Source organism: Crocodylus porosus, unplaced genomic scaffold (genome assembly GCF_001723895.1).
Source record: "Crocodylus porosus isolate Cpor-Errol unplaced genomic scaffold, CroPor_comp1, whole genome shotgun sequence".
Classification (NCBI taxonomy): Eukaryota; Metazoa; Chordata; order Crocodylia; family Crocodylidae; genus Crocodylus; species Crocodylus porosus.
Genome location: NW_017728947.1, coordinates 113749603 through 113766850, shown reverse-complemented (window position 1 = coordinate 113766850; position 17248 = coordinate 113749603). Strand labels below are relative to the sequence as shown.

At 43.5% G+C, this 17248-nt stretch overlaps 1 protein-coding gene across 2 annotated transcripts in view; it reads left to right on the top strand.

The window, feature by feature from the left end:
* MDGA2 (MAM domain containing glycosylphosphatidylinositol anchor 2) overlaps window positions 1-17248 on the top strand; it is a 665957-nt gene that overhangs the window by 607464 nt on the left and 41245 nt on the right. For both annotated transcript variants that reach the window (XM_019550984.1, XM_019550983.1), the window contains exon 11: window positions 12208-12385. In XM_019550984.1, the coding sequence (XP_019406529.1) occupies window positions 12208-12385 (178 nt within the window). The remainder of the gene's footprint in view (window positions 1-12207; window positions 12386-17248) is intronic.

Here is a 17248-nt window from a genome sequence, read left to right as displayed (position 1 = left end):
GAGGATGTGTATTCCTCCTTAATATAGAGTGCCACGCCCCCACCTCTCTTTCCTATCCTGTCCCTCCTGTACAGCCTATAGCCCTTGACATTGACCACCCAATCATGCAATGCGTCCCACCACATTTCAGTGATCCCCACTATATCCGGGCTGGTGTCAGCCAGCAGGAGGGTGAGTTCCTCCTGCTTGTTGCCCATACTACGAGCATTTGTGTAGAGGCATTGGAGGCCTCCTGTGGGTGTGTGTGCTGACCCCCTAGTGCCAGTGTTACCTTGGCCCCTCTCTCTTACCTGTTTGTTTGCTTCGCTCGTCAGTCTGGGCTGGGCTGTAGTTGTGGGTGCTGTTTGGTCTGGCAGTATGATATTGAATGCTTTTGGTTTTGTTTAGGCTTTGTGATGCTCTGTTCTCAATCATACTTTCCAGCATTAAAAGAAATTTGCACATAATGTAATTTAATGTATTCATCAGTGTATTTCATCTGCAGGTAGATGAGCTTTATCATGCATTGCAGGGGACAACAGAACAGGGTATATGGGACTAAACTGTCTTGCAAAGCACATAGTAGACACACTTTATAATTCTATAATATTCTAAAAGCTACAACCATTGAGGCACTGAATGTCTGGATTCTGTCTCCAGGGCTGTCCCAAGTGGCGGGGTGGTGAATTGGGGTGACCAAGCTGGGGCCTGCACTTTGGGGGCCCCACGGACATGGGCAGAGCAGCTGCGGTGATTCTGCACTGCCACTGGCTTCACGTCTGGCCGCTCGGCACCCTTCCTCCCCCCCACCCCCGCTGCTGAATCCACTGCTGGCTTCCTCACATCCAGGGGCAGGGCCCTGCACAGGTTGATTTGCCCTGGGCCCTGCACCTTGCTTTGGTTGCCTTTCTCCGTCTCACTGGTCTAAAGTGGGGGTGGAAGATCTTCTTTAGCCTCTACTCCTCCATACTCTTGCCTGGGTGTATGTATCAAAGGTCTTGGTGACTAGACTTCTTACCCATACACCATGATTCACAGGAATGATGGTTGCCTACTGCTAAAATTTGCCATGAGAGTTTGCCATTGGTTTTCATTCTGGATTTGCTGTTTGCCCTCCTTGAGTGAACATGACAGTACAAATGAGTAGCCTGGATAATAAACTATTCATGTCAAGGCTTGTACTGTTAATTAATAGGCCTGTTTATACTGTTGACACTGAGAATTTCCCAGGCAGCTCAGTGACTACAGTCAATCTCACAACATATGTCTGTGTATAATGCCTTCATGCAGTCATGTCTGTGCTATTCATTGCATTTAAGCTTATATGTGGCTTACAAGCTTTTGAAACATTTACCCCAAATGATGAGGTGTATCAAGTAAGTACAGCAGTGGAAACAGTTGTTTTCTTTTCTTGTTTCAGTGGCTCTAGGGAAAATTGTGGTCAAAAATTGTTTTGAATTAACCAGAAATATTTTTGTTTGCTTTTTCAGTGCAGCAGAAAACTAAGACCTCCCAAAATCATTTTGGGTAAACTAAGACATTTCATTGAACTAAATGTTAAACAGGTTGACCACTTCCCAAATGCTATGCCATTCTGAAGCAGAACACTTTCAGAACATGTCAAAATGAAACTTGTTTTTTATTTTATTTTTGGCTGATGCGTTTGCCAGTTTTGGCATAAATTCCTGAACAGGTTTGGCCAACCTCAACCTCTATTTTTAGGTGAATATTCATCAGGGGAAAAAATGTGCTTTCTGTGAGTATTGTTTCCATTCCAAAGGTCAGCACAAAAAATAAACTCTCTTCTAGAAAACTGTAAAACTTCTGGAATATTTCTAAGGAATAGAAATACTTGTAGGTAGTAGCCACATTTACAAGTTGGAAACCCAGAAAGCATTGTGTTTCATATACAGGAACATATGATTGAAGTAGGCCTGAACTGAGCCAAAACTCCTGCATTCCTGGGTCATTGTTCTGGTTTGTCCAGAACAAGCCTCAAAATTGTGCACTTGGAGCTGTCACACCCATCCTGGCTGTACAAAATCTAGAGGTGAAGAGGAAGGGGAGGCAATTGCAAGGAGTATGTTAAGTTAATATATGCTCAGATTATCCTGGGAAGAGGAGCGTGGCCTGTGCTTCAGAAAAAGGAAAAAATAGCCTCCTATCACCACCCCTGCACAGTCCTGGCCAGCATTACCCAGGATGATAAATCCTTCCTGACCTCCAAGTCTCACAATTGGTTTGACCTGAAGCAGGATTCACCAGCCAGGTGCCTTAGGAAGAAGGTATACGTAGACCATACTAAGGGCACTTAAAATATGAGTGTCCACATGTTAAAGCTCATTACCTCATGCTAAGTGCCCCCTGAGCATCTCAAAGTCATGCCACTTCAGGCATGAGTTAACTCTGGGGTGTGCTACCTAGTTCATATTAGGGTAACTTCAGTCTGCTTCATGGTGATAATATGACTGATTTTTATTCCTCCAGCATCCCAGGATGCTCTGCTCCCAACAACTCACCCAGAACAAAGATATAGGCCATATGTTCAGGCTCCTAGCCACTCCCCTGCTTGCCAGCCCTCTAGTGCCAGGGTGGGCCAAATGGCGGATCCAGCTGGCAGCCAGGTTCCATTTCCCAGCAGCTTTTGCCTATGTTACTATGGCTAGTTTCCATAGAAACCCTAGCAGTGGCAGTAGTGTGACCGTGCAGGGCCAAGGTTTCCATGGAGACGGTCCCAGCAGCACTGGCAGGGTGAGCAGTTGTGCAGGGAGCTGGGGTCTTGCAGCAGTGCCAGCATGGTCTGGAGGCCAGGCAGGGCCGTGATCTACTTGCACACCTCTGCCTGAGGTGTGCAGGTAGTGGATCGCGGCTCTGCTCCAGCTTCAGACCACACTATCACCGCTGCAAGATCCCAGCCTTGGAGCAGCGACTCGCCCACCTGTATACCCTGCCAGTGCTGCTGGGACTGATCTCCATGGAAACCCTGGTCCCACACTATCTTGGCCCTGCTGCTTCTGGGGTCTCCATGGATACCAGCTGCAGTGATGTGGGCAGGGGCTTCTGGGAAATCAAGTATGCCATGAACCCAATCAGGCCCACAGGCTGGACTTGGCCTGCACCTGCTTCAGTAGCAGGTTGGAGTTTTGCAGGCAGGAAATAGTATTAACCCTTAAGATGAGATTGCTCAAAGCATGTTCTAACTTTACCACCACTTACCTTTCCACTGATCTAGTGTGGTCTGTGTGTAATGTATAACTTCACCCTAGAGGTTTCTGAGTAGTAAGAGCATCAGTGGCCCATAGTACAACTCTCTCTTCTGGTTGTGGCCAAATAAAGCATTCATAAACAGCAAACATCTTCCTGATCCCTACAGGTACCCAGCAGAAACCATGGGATTACCAGGCTCCTTCCCACACAAAGCTCCTCCTGTTTCCTTTGAACCCCATCATGGAGATATCAGATACTTGGATCCACATACTCTGTGTGCTGATTATTTCTCTAAAAAAAACCCTCTCCTATCATACTACCCCTTGTGTTGATATAGCTGTACTCCAAGTTTTTACACACAACAAGCACATTTATGAAATGTGGGTAGAGATACCCATGTCAAATACCAGTATAAATGCCTGACATGAATGAGTTTTTGTTCTAAATTATCAAACATTCACCGATCCACAAACCAGCATCTTAATCATGGCTTTAGCAAACTGCCAAATTCAGAATTGAAAGACATTAAATGACCTTCAGTCGAAAGTGGATCGTTTTGGCGGGATAAGCAGATGTATTAATCTTCTTATATTTGTAATGTTTGTCTCTGTGTTAATTTGATGCAAGTCAAAAAGGTTTTGCCGGGACAGAGAGAAAAACAAATCGTTGCCATGGAAATAAAGGCATAGGGTTGCCTCTTCTATTTGTGATATTTGTGACTGGGTGCATCTACACATGCAGTTTACTGCAAAGTTCACTAATTAACTCTGCAGTAAAGCATCACCATCTACATGTGTGCGAGCATTAGGGCAGAGTAAATTAATTAAACTCCACTGTAAGATAGTACTGTTACTCTCCATTGGTACACTTACAGAGGAGTCATTTACTGTTCAGAAAACATGTGTGGATGGTGACTGGGACCACGGGACTTTGAGCCATGTGGAACAGCCCCAGGCTGGCAGCAGACTCGGGGGATCAGCCGTACAGTTCTGCATGCTGGGCACTCTCCTGCCCCAGCCAGCCCTTCTGCTGCTTGACATCACCACCCCGACCGTGTCCACACGAGCACATGCAAATGTTTGTTTCCCTGGGGACAAGAAGCAGACACCTTGTGCTGCTGCTCCTTGTCCCTGGGGAATGCCCATGCCACGCATCCTCTGGTGCATGGCGGGTTACCCCCGCTAGTGTAGGACAGGGTGGAGCCAGCAACTGCGCTGGCCCAGCATCCTAACCTGGGATCCTGGGGGCCAGGGAAGTTGCAGGCACAGCGCTTCTGGAACTGGGAGCCTGGCTGGCTGCCAAAGTGTGGCTCCAGCAGCTGGCCAGGCTCCAGTTTGGGGTGGCAAGTGTTGCTGCCACGTGTATCACCCTGCTTTTTTCTGCGCGGGTTTTTTTGACCCCAGCATCTCCCAGGGTCAAGCCCCGCCCACGCACACACACACTTTGCAAGGTGGCAGTATGGGGAATGTCTGAATGTGCAGTGTGTGGTGCCACAGATTGGTCTGCAGTGCCACATACCACACAGCTACGCTCGTCTGGATGTGGCCCCAGAGTGCAGGGCTGACCCACTGAGCCTGCTGTCAGCCCAGGGCTGCTCTACCCCAGCTCAAACTGCTGCAGTCCCAGGAGCACGTAAAGGCATTGCTCCCAGGAACAGCTGAACCCGGCGCGAACTATGTCAGAGTTTACTGAGGCACACTAGTTGCATGTGTATATGCACCCACTGGGTCTCAACTGCTGCTTCCATTAAAAAACATTGCCACTGCTTTACTTAACTTTATAAGATCACAGTGCAGGCCAAATGCAATGAATCTGGGTCTTAGATCTGGACTTATAAATAATCATGAGTCCGCAGGAAAATCGGTTTTGTGCCCTGTGTCTTTCTGAACTGCATCAGCTCTGCTGCCTTGTCTCTTTCAATTTAAAGTCATTACAATATACTCATTTGATGATGATCTGCATTCTGTGGGGCACGTGGCCTCCATGCTAGCAATATTGACTGTTATGTGTTTGGGAAGAATCTGAAGTAATTAAAAACCGTAATGAAGTTTTGTCAGTTGGAGCCCTGTGTTCTCCATGGTGAATATTGTATGTTGTGTAGTGAGTGAGGCACGTTAGGTTGACAGGTGCCTGTTTTTATGTTTGATGGTTTTATAAAACTGTTTTTCGTTGCGGCACAAACAGGAGACCCTCTCAGCTAGGAAGATAAGATTAGATGTTTTTATCAGAAGTAATTAGCACCTGCCATTCACAATGTAAAAAAATAAAATAAAAATAGCAGTGACAATATTTTAACTGCTTTGTCAGATGTCTGACATGTCAGCAGTAGTAGAGAATAGCTATGGGGATATCATAACTTAATTTTAACTGATAATGAAAAAAGAAAATAAGTTTCAACATCAGATTTCAAAATGAAATTTTGAAAGCAAAAATTTCCCAAGCCAGTTTTTTTAACCAAGAAAATTCTGTTTAAAGAAGATAATTATTTTCTTTCTAAATTGGCATATATTTCCAAATGTCAACATCACTTCTGAAACAGAGATTTTGAGTTGTAGGTGGCACAACAGACTATTTCTATGTACGATTTCTAGGTTGCAGAGACTAGCACATAGTAAGAGATTCTATTCATTTCTCTTTACACTAAGAAGAAGAATGGGGGATGATGTTTAATTATACTTTTGGAGCAGTATGTAATTATATAACCACAAACTGTATCATACTTAGTGCTTGCTTTATCAAAGAAACGGGCAACGCTGAAGCAAAACCACAGAACGTTTCAACCCTGTTGAATATGTCAACCAAAAGATTTCTCCCCGTTCAAGTTAACGCACCATTTTGTACATGGATGCAGCCTATAGTTTACACTGACCTAAACTCTAAGCCAAGTGTAAAAGCATCTATCCGTCTATTCAGTTTCAGGAGTAAGATGCATATGGATAAATTCACCGTGCACTATTTTGCAAATATAATCCTGAATCTTGGAATAACCCTTAACATAATATCTCCACCATGTATTGCTTAGCTCTCAAGGACACCACAGGCTACTTGAGATGAGGTCCATTCATAACTAAGTAAAATTCCCTGACAACTCTGATGGTACTATGCATTATTCAGTTAATATTAAAGGTCCTCATGTCCTTTGCATTTGTTTCTACCGTTTTCCCACCCTACTGAATCATCTATGCTGTATTTCAACTAGCCCAGAATTTACCACGGCTTTAATTGGTGTTGAAAACTGGATTGGTATGTTGTCTTTTCTTAGTGTCATGGTGCTTAGGGTCGGAAGGGACCTAAACAGATCATCAGGTCCGACCCCCTGCCCCAGGCAGGAACAGGGTCATATCGCCCCGCCAAATATCTGTCCAGCCTCCTCTTGAAGACCCCAGGGTAGGAGAGAGCACCACCTCCCTTGGGAGTCCATTTCAGAGCCTGGCAGCCCTAACTGTACAGTACTGTCTCCTGATGTCTTGTCCTCCCCGCCTATAAACCCATACCAAGCAGCTTGTTCCCTGTGCAGCTTGGACTTCAGCCTGAAACTTCACTACATGGAGACTTGGATGTGTGCAGGGCAGAGGGGTACTTTGAGATAGAAGTTTGTCTGAGGCATGGGTAGGAGAAGCACGTGTGAGCTATCAGGCTTATTAATCTTTGATGCAAACAGCAGAGACAACAATTCTCCGAATGGGAGAAACTAATGCAGGGACAGGCAAAATGCGGCCCATGGGCCAGATGCAGCCTGCCAAGCCATCCTATCTGGCTCACAGGACTCCTAAAAAATTTAGAAAATTCATATTTATCTGCCCCAGTCTGCCTGTCATATGGCCCTTGATGGCTTGCCAATACTTTACCCAAAATAATTGCCCGCCCCTGCATATGCAGCTATTTCCTTGGTTAGGCATATGATGTTAAAATAATACTGGCAGGCTTTGTGGAATTGAAGATGATATCTGTGCTGTATTTATATTCATGCCTGCCTGCGCTAGGGAAAGAGATACTCATCTGAGTGTCTATTAGACACCCAGTGCCTTGGTTTTCATAGCTTTTTTCATTGGTTCTCAGTAGCCGTGCAGCATCTAAGAGTTGGCGTTTACCAGGTACTTTCCAGTTTGAAAATTTCCCTCCTAGCTGTTCATGTGATCAAGTTAACATGGATTGTATTTGCATGATGAAGGGCTAGACATTTGATTAGCATTACATCTTCTCATTTTGGTAGTTTCTGCGTTCCTGAAAGCAAAGGGCTGATGTCCCCTGCTTGCTTCTGACATAGGGCTTGGGCCTGAAAACTGCTCAAACATGGGGCTGTTCAGAAGCTTCATATTAATCTATGCAGGATCAGACCCCAAATGCTCAGACCCCAGCAGGATAGCACCCCTCTATGGTAATGTGTAGTAATATGTCATTATTCCCCACCCAGTGATGTCCGGTGGTCCTGCCGCTCCAGTTCGCAGGCCAAGTTGGTGGCTTGTGCCAGATGGTGGCTGGGGATGCTGAGAAATGTCTGCCAGGGACAAGGTGTTTGCCTCCAGAATCTCTTCCCTTGTAACCTCAGCTTCCTCTTCTGCTTTATTTTAACTGGAATGGTTGCTGACTTGCTCAGCTCCATCTGCACCGCTTTCTGACCAGCGTGCGTGAGGCTATAGGAACTCTAAGGTCCAATTCGCTCCCGTATGCTTTGGTGCAAGTCCTTTGCCCCTCAAAATGAGCCGTGAGCTCAAGGTACCATGTAGCCGCTCCGCCCTGCACACATCCAAGTCTCCAGCCTCTAACATGGACGTCTGGCCACAGATCTCTCCCCGACACTTGTTTAAAGAAGGTCTCCAGTTTGCATGGCAGTACGGTGTTTCTCCGGTGTGCTGAGCCAGGTGCAGAGGGAACACCCGTGCAGTCTGCTGGGACATGGCATCCCGTCACCCCACCGGTCGGACATTTCTTGTAGCCCTGCATAGTTTAGAAGCAAGATGCTGCAGTGAGTGAACTAGCCATTCTCTCCTGTAGAAGGAGGTTTCAAGAGGCATCCCAGGAAGGAAATATTAGCTGCAGCATGCATACCCGAATGCTTTTATAGTAAGCTTTAAACCCACAACATAAACCTTTAGGGGTTGCTACATTTTTAGGACCGTCTGACTTGATGAACTGCAGTATGCACTTGGCCCAGCTATAATGTCCTTGCCACTCCTTTTTGCACCGTTCTGATGCCTCGAAGTTGAGAGTGCGATGGGTGGGGTGGGGTGTGGTAATGTTTCTCATACAGTCTCAAAAAATTGCAGGGATTTATTCCGACCTATCGCCAGCAGTTCAAAACAGCTCTGTCCACTTTGGAAAACTCTTTGTTGCGGTGTCAATCTGGTGGCAGGATACTGAAGCTAATTGCAAACACATAGCAGTGACACCACGTTTCATTGAAATACACTTATGCAGGAGGAGCAAGACAGGCAGAGAGAGACGTTTCCTCATGACAGCTAATTTCAGTTTGCCTCTGCTAGACTATCCAATACATTAAAGGGTATTTCGCATTCAGAAATAACATTGGATCCAGGGACAGCAAGGGAATAATTAGGCTATGTCTCTTCATGACCTCACTTTGTAGCCGGCATCTCTTCTATAGCTATTTGTAAAAAACTGCTACAAAAATCACTGTTTTCGCTGCTGCACTGCACTTCAATTTCTTGTTTCTTCTGATAGACCCGGGGAATGAAGAGATTGTATATTAATGGACTTCTAGGTACTGCCATGCCATAAATAATCTTTCTCTGCAGCAGTCTTGTGCACGTTTCATTTTATAGATACCTTTTCAGTAGCGGGTTGTCAGTTGTAACTGTGCTGGTCTAAGGACAGAGGCAGACAAGGTTCTTTGGGCAGATGTGATATCTCTCTTTATGGATATTATCAGTAGTAGTCATAGTAGCATTAGTATTATTATTACTAGGTGAGATCTTTCATTTTTGTTCTAATACAAGATATCACCTCTACCCAAAAAACCTTGTCTGCCTCTTGTCAGTAGAGAGGTTTTCAGTGTGAGGACCAGTTTGGAAGAGCCGAGCTCCGTGCCCCATACATTAACTCTTTGCAATAAGCAACAACACTCCTGCCTCTTCTGGTGTGTCAGGAGGCAATACAGCTTGTTGCTCCGACGACTTCTATTTTAGAAGATCTAATACCTCTTTCCACCGCAGGTCTTTCTTAACTGAGCGCCAGCAACCTAATTTTGTTTCCCAGCCTTTCACCTATGTGTAACATAAATCACAAGCATCGGTCCCCTGAAGGAATTGGGCTGTTCACATAAGTATTGTGATGCATACAATAAGCATCTACAGAATCAAAACCTTAGGACTGTTCCCCCTCCCCCCGCAAAAAAAAAAAATTAAAAAAAACCTTATATCTTTCCCATCAAAACTTACGCTGAAAAACCCATTGATTTCAGTGACAGCAAAAGAGGCTGGGAACTAGAATTTTTTTTTTAAAAAACTCCCTCTTGTTTTGGATTGATCTTTATGGTTTTCCATTTCTTTCTTCACCTTATTTTGATCTGAGGAGCATGTGTGTGTGTGTGTGTGTGTGTGTGTGTGTGTGTGTGTGTGTGTGTGTGTGTGTGTAATAGGTTCATTAACACAACAGCCCTCATTTCTTTGCCCTTCATGCAAATTCAGACTTCCCAGCAATCACTTTCAATATTGGTATGCAGCTCCTTCCCTGGGGTTAAAGGTGACTCGTTTAGCAGGTAATTTCCCCAAATAACTAAGTGTTTACATCTAGCGCAGCTTCAAATTAAAGATCCAGTGAAACAGAGAGGTTTTTTTTGTTTCTGCTTTTTAATAGACATGAAGCTCTGTATTAAGGAGATTGTAATAAATAATGTCATCAGTGCAGCAGGCCTGTATAATCAGTTGTGGAGAACATCGCATTTTAACACCTACTGAGTTCCCTTGGGATGTGTGGTAAATATTTAATGAGTTTGCTTCCTTTGTGTCCTGGACAACGTGCCAGTAATAAGCCAATGTATCTTCAGGTACGGTTGAAACGTTCAGTAACTGTGCTGCCCAAAGTGCCTACGTTTTGAGTATCCCTGGCCATTCATAAACCATTTGAAGTGTGGAGGAGACAATGTACCTCTCACTTCGTGTGACACTTTCTTTCTAATTAGATTTTTTTTGTTTCTTGGTCAAGTGCCGGAATAAAACAAAGTTTATTGATTTAGCTGTTGAAAATACTGCACAGCCTCCAAGACGTAAAAATACCTTTATACCCTATTTTTTAATAAAACAGGCTCCTTGTTTGCTTCGTATTGACTTTTCATTGTTCTTTTCAAGGCATCCATCTTTGAGGCTACTTGAGCTGTTAATAATTGTGCACCGGGGCTGTTAATGACTGGTTATTTCCTTCTCACTCATCAACAAAAGTGGTAAAAGCCTGGGAGCCAAAGCGCCTTCTCTGTTACTCCTGTACATTCTCATTATCTTCAAATTATGCCCCAAGTGACATATGTGCAACCTCATTGCCTTTAATAGGGATGAAGAAGTGTAGCTGATTGGAGCTGAGTGAACAGTTCTGTTGACAAGGAGGAAAAGAGCCCAAGCTCGCTCTGCCGCAGCAATGTTCGCTTTGAAAGCACTTAATTTTGCCATCGCACCCAGCCACATGATACGGCTCTAACAGGGTTGCCAACTATGACTGAAGCTATTCTGGGAAATTTATTTTTTTTCCCCAACATAACGTAATGTCATTAATTACTGTTCAACCCATTCACAATATCAATCTCCTGGATTGTTTTCAGTAGTCACCAGGAGATAGATGCCGATTCTGGTAGACTCCTGGCCAGTCCGGGAGGGTTAGTAACTCTAGGCTCTAAATTCACGGAACAAGTTGGGCAACCTGGCAGAAGGGCATCTTTTTACATGGCCATGGAAAAGGTCTGTGTGTGCACAACAGCCACACTTGGAAGGGCCATTACAAGCCAATGGGCCCTACGGATATAGGACTTCTGTGTAGATCAGCTGAGTGGCCAGGCTCTAAAAGAAGCTGCCTTTAATACATTCATCAACCTAACTGAGATGCTGGGTATGACTGCATCCAACTGGAGGGCCTGGTGGCAACATGTGGGGCTGCTCGTGGTGGGGTAGTCGTATAAAACAGCACAACGTTGCAACCTCCAAAGTAAAGGGAGTATAGGTTGCCTCAAAACCCTAGCCCCCATTGCCTTGTGGGTACCCAAAGGCCAAGGGCCATCACCCTAGCAGAAACGTGCCCTCGCTGCAGTGTTGGGCATTCGCCAGCAGTTCTAATCTGCTGCTCCAGCAGAAGCTACAGCCATCGAGGCCCTGAACGTCTGGACTCGGTCTGGCCTTTGGATTGTGTTTCAGTGGTCTGAAGTGGAGAAGGTAGGTCTAGGGCAGCCTCCACTCCTCCATACTCTTGCCTAGGTGTATGCATTGAAGGTCTTGATGCGATGGTCGCGGGACTCCATACAAGCATATTCATCAGGCACCTGACTAGACCTCTTATGTCTACACCATGATCCAGAGGACTGACAGTTGTCTACCAAACTAATTCATTCTCTCAGCTAGATTTAAAACCTATGACCAGATTTTCAGAAGCACTAAACATGGACCCTGAGAGGTGCCTAGAGAGGTTGTCTAATGTTCTTACGTACATATGTGAAACTTGAGGTGCCTAAATGCCTTTTAAAATCGAGCCTGGGCTACTTAATGTAGGTGTCTTCCCAATGCATGTTAAAAATTTCAACCCCAGATTACAGACAGTAGGAACCATTGGTTCTTAGGATTTGCAGCTCGGTATACATTCATTGTATAAATTGCTTTCATGTATACATTCATGGAAGCTGCATAGGAAGGATTGTGGGTTCCTATCTGATCAAGGAAATGGCACTGCCCATGCTAAGCTGTATGTTAAAGAAGTCTAGTCCCACCACAGCACTTCTGCCTACCATTGCAGTGTTGATCCAAGATCAAAGGGTGGAGCCTGGGCAAAAAGTTTTAATCCTTGCATTGTTCCTTTTGATTTCAGGCTGGGCAGCAGCGTTGGTGGGAGCAGGAGATTACAGTGAATGGGAACATTCAGAAAGGAGAATTAATTACATACAACCTGACGGAGCTCATCAAGCCAGAAGCCTATGAAGTCCGACTGACTCCTATCACCAGATTTGGGGAGGGAGATTCGACCATTCGTGTCATCAAGTATAGTGGTAAGGAGATTTTGCTGTTGAAAGAGTCCTGCTAGTTAGAATATAAACTACACAGTTAAATGCAACAATTACCATGCAGTTAAGAGCAGACCTGCAGAGCCTGTAACTTGTTTTATTTCCTTATCCTTTAATTATATCTCCACAAGCAGAACTTTTGTACCTAGGCAGAGCCTGGTGTTTTTGGGAGAACTGTACAGTCCTGGCATTTTCTATTTCCTGTGATATCCATATTTTCCTTTTTTCTCCCATCCTGATATGGAACAAAATAAAAAAAACAGGAAATTACCCATGAAGCACATATCTAGAAAACAAGAAATTCATTTTGGTTGATCAGGTGTTTTATTTTGATGACATTTGATTCGGATTTTTGTTTTATGTTTTCCTATTTTGATTTTTTCCGTTGAGTCTTTGCTTTGTTTCATTTGTTTCCCTTTTGCATTTATCTTCTGCAAATACCGTAATGAATGAGCCATGCTTCCAAATGGGTTTTCTGGCTGAAGGGGGATTTAATAGCATCCTTCAAGTCCTTCCAGGGGGTTGCAAAGAGGATGGAGCTGGACTGTTCTCAGTAGGGGAAGATGGCAGGACAACGAGCAATGGGCTCTGGCTGCAGCAAGGGGAGTTGAGGTTGGATATTAGGAAAAACTTTCTCACTAGGAGGGTGATTCAGCACTGGAACAGGTTACCCAGAGAGATGGTGCAGTCTCCATCCTTGGAGGTTTTTAAGACCCAGCTAGACAAAGCGCTGACTGGGATGTTATAGTTGGGGCTGGTGCTGCTTTGAGCAGGAGGTTGGACTAGATGTGACCTCCTGAGGTCCATTCAACCCTCATTTTCCTGTATGTCAGTATTAGGTCAGTTCTTACTTTGGAACTGGACCAATGCTTGGTAGAATTGTTAGAAGAAAAGGGAAATTCAAATGCATGTTAGAGGCTATCAATAGAAATGCAACTATAGATGTTGTAAATGGAGGCATTTATATGGGAAGCCTGATTCCTTGTTATCCTTGCCCACACAGAAGTCATGTACCATGCTGGTCAAATCGCAAGTTACCAGGATAGTTCATAGCTACTGAAACACCTAGCTACTAGAGTGATTAGTGTTATATAAAACTCTAGGGGAGCGTGTATTTGGACATCAGTTATGGCATACACTTCATAGGAAGTCTGTGAACCAAAGATTACTCATCGAAAGTAATTGTCAAATACTTTTAAACAACGAACAAATCTGAGAAAATTATAAGCGGATTATGCATAAATTGAGGCCAAAAAGAGACTTTTATGAAATTAATTATTCATGCTCAATTATTAGCTCAGCCCTGCTCAATCCCAACATAAATAATTTATTTTATTGTATTCATATCAAGAAAAAATGACATGAGATAACAGTCAATATTGATCCTCCAAGCACATATTGGTTACTTTCCACTTGAGGACAGCATAAAGTGAGCTGAATGGCAGGATTTTATATTTCCCAGGGTGCAAGTATTGGCATCCCAAAGCACGCACTAATCAAAGTAGGTTGAAAGAAGAAATGGTTGATTAAGAAGTCATGGGAAATTGCTTGTTCCCCTACTCCTCGCCTGACTCCAGAAATCCAAGGAGAAGCATCATTTTACAAAAGGGAAAATATCTATAGTCAATACTGAGGAAGTGTAACCCTCCTACTTGGACAGACCCATCTCTCCTGGCATTGTAGCACCCTGGTAGACCGCAACTATCTTCTGTAGCAGGAAATTACTACCGAGAGTTTGACGTCTCAGCAGGAGCTAGGTGCCTAAATACTCGACCCTGATTACTCAGTATCTCAGGCAGAAATGAAGTCAGATGCCCCAAATCCTGGTTTTGCACCCTTCCCATTCTCATTCTTTCCATCCAGAGGACATGCAAGAAGCAGCCTCCAGTTTGTGCCATACTTAGCCATGCTTCTCTTTGGCTTGTGTGGTGGTGCTCGTTCATCAGAGACCATGAGACAGCGGCTCAGCTGGCAGCAATGGCCATGTGTTACACTGAGTACCCACTAGCTCACTCGCTGACATTGGGGTTTTGGTGACTTGTTATATCACCTGAAACTTCGAGCCCTTGGCTAGCAGAAGACCTTCCTGTGGTGTGAAAAAGTGCATTTCTGCCATAGTGAATTTTGGTCTGACATCTGTCACCTGGACAGATTTTAAAGAACTGCATATATGTCTCAAGTGTGTTGATGGAGGACCTTCTACTGAATCAACCCATCCAGGAGACAATAAGGGCACTGAATTACATGTCAAAACGAGGGACGCTTTTTCAGTGAGATTTGACGATACCCAGTGCTGAGAGCAGCAACACGGTAGCTTTACAGATCCTGATCCAGAAGTCAATAGGTAGGAAAACTTTCAGGCCACTTTAAGGAAGGATTTTAGATATTTTAGTTTTCTGCTCTACAAATATGGGTTGTATCTTAGCACCATTTTCATGATCGTGTCAGTGCACCCATTATGAAGCCTTATTTTCAGGGCATTATTGCTCTAGCCATAAAATGAGATCACAGACATTACTCTAAAGGGGAATTATATATTTATAATGCTGAAGTGCTGGATTCCTAGAAATGTGGCTAATAGGCTGGCGGGATACATTTCATGCCAGCAAGCCCACATAAATATGGGTGGTAATTACAAATATTTATCCAGGAAAGAAAATAAAATCAGAGGAATAGTGCTAGACGGGAAAACTAGGATAAGTATTTGCAAACGATTTTTCAGCTCAAGGGTTTGGTTTTTTGGGCTCCAGGCCAGCTCCTGACACATTCTCAGTGAATATCTAGAGGGTTATATTATTATTATTATTATTATTTTTGCATCAAATTAATGTTGACTTGTACTCAGTCTCCAAGATAAACATATCCTCAGATCCAGCAATGCTACATTTCTTGTGCTACATCTATGGATATTTCTTAATGGAATATGGTGCAGATTTAGTCCTGGCACTAATGTATTACTGGCAGTTTTGTACTGCAAAATCTCATGTCGGGCATGCCAATGCCTTAGTTTCTGATAAAGGCATTTGGCTAATTGCATTTCTACTCAGTTATTTTTAACCCAGAATCTGATATGGATTAAACACATTCAAATTAGAGAGGCTAGGAACACATGCAGCATCTTTCTTTTTAACTGAGCCCGGTGCAACAGGTGACGTTCATTTGTGAACCAATGAGGAGTAGAAGGGTTGAGCACCATTTATCGTCTTGCTTGAGGACATACATTTGCCTTACTTAGCGCATCAGCCACATGTGGGCTGTGCACAGGAATGAATTTCACTTTAAAAGGATCATTGAAATATTTTCTGGGATCACTAAGAAATTTCCATCACATCTTTGGATTTTTTGTGGCTATCATTAGTCAGGAGAGCTGATTTCTTCTGCGAAGCTCATAGACCAACTGACAACACTTTCCCAAATTTTCCATTCCCCATCCAGGGTCCTAAAGAATATAAGCATAAGCCTGTTTTTGAGCTATTTAATCTCTTAAAACCATTTAAGAGTTTTCTGTATTTCATTATGAAATAATCCTGGTAACTCTTCTGGTAAGGCATGAATTAAAACCCCTTATTTTCAGCTCCTTTCTACATTTTTTTTGAAGCACAAAATTTGGCTATCTATTGGCATACTTGAACATTTATAATAAGTTGGGGGAGTTTAAGAGGTTTGGAGAAATTTAGGATCCAGGGGCCAAAACTCCAGCTGTTTGAAATATTAAACTAATTTTAAATATAGGGGCAAAAATGCACATTTCATAGGCAACTATGCAAGATGAGTCATAGTTTCTCTTGGATATAGTGAATGCATTGGGATCTGACCGTATTCCTCTAACTTTTATAGCTTGTGCCAGTTACACTGAATTGCTTCAATGCAGGAGTGTTGCAGTGTGCGCTGTGCTGAAAATAAGACATAACAGCTGAAGACTAACATTTAAATTGCTGAAATGCGAAGCATATGTCATTCAGTGAGCTCATCCATAGGAAGCTGTTCTAATAATTGTCCAAAATCAGATGATCAAAACATCCAAATAGGGTGTTTTGTAGGAAACGATGAAACTAGGCAAATCTCAGTAATGAGCTCTTTAAAACCATATCCTGCCTTACCAAATTAAAGAGTTATAGAAACTAAAATACACTCATGTCTTGGTTTCCCTAATTAAAGAGATGCAAGCAGTGTGAACATCCTGTAACAAAGACTGTAGCTTTCCAGAAAGATCTTCCTCTCTATTACAGGGACTTAAAGTGTGGAGAAAAGAAAAATCAGCACAGGAGATATGACATCATAATTACAACCAAGCGCTGCTTGACAAATCGCTCAGTTGATGCATATGTTCTTCTGCTAGGGACCACTCCATCTGCCAAGTAAACACAATCAGATCAATCTGAGTAGTGCTAATGGCTATTTTGTAAGCCAGCGCAGCACCCGTATGTCATGTCATAACAATTTAAAAAATAATCAGCATCATTTCACATAAATCCACCTAGGCCTGTTTGAAACAAGGTGACTGTTAAACCTCTGAACCTTCAGCTCCTCCAATTAGAACCTGAAAATGTACTTTTTTCTATTAAAAAGTAATTAAGCAGCCATTATTTTCAAACTTAAGCTGCTTCTCACTAATCCAAAACTATCAGGGAAAGTTATTTAGAGTATTTAGAATGGACTCCTGGTACACCTGTCTAGAACAGGTAGGGTGCACCATAGAAACCCAAGCGCTCACCATATACTACACCTCGCATTCAGGAAATGCTGAAGGTTTTCCAAAAAAGCTCTGGTTTCGACAAAGTAGTACAGAATGTAACTATTAAGGGGTAGTTTTTGGAGTCAAAGCAGACCGTACGTGACTGCACAGCT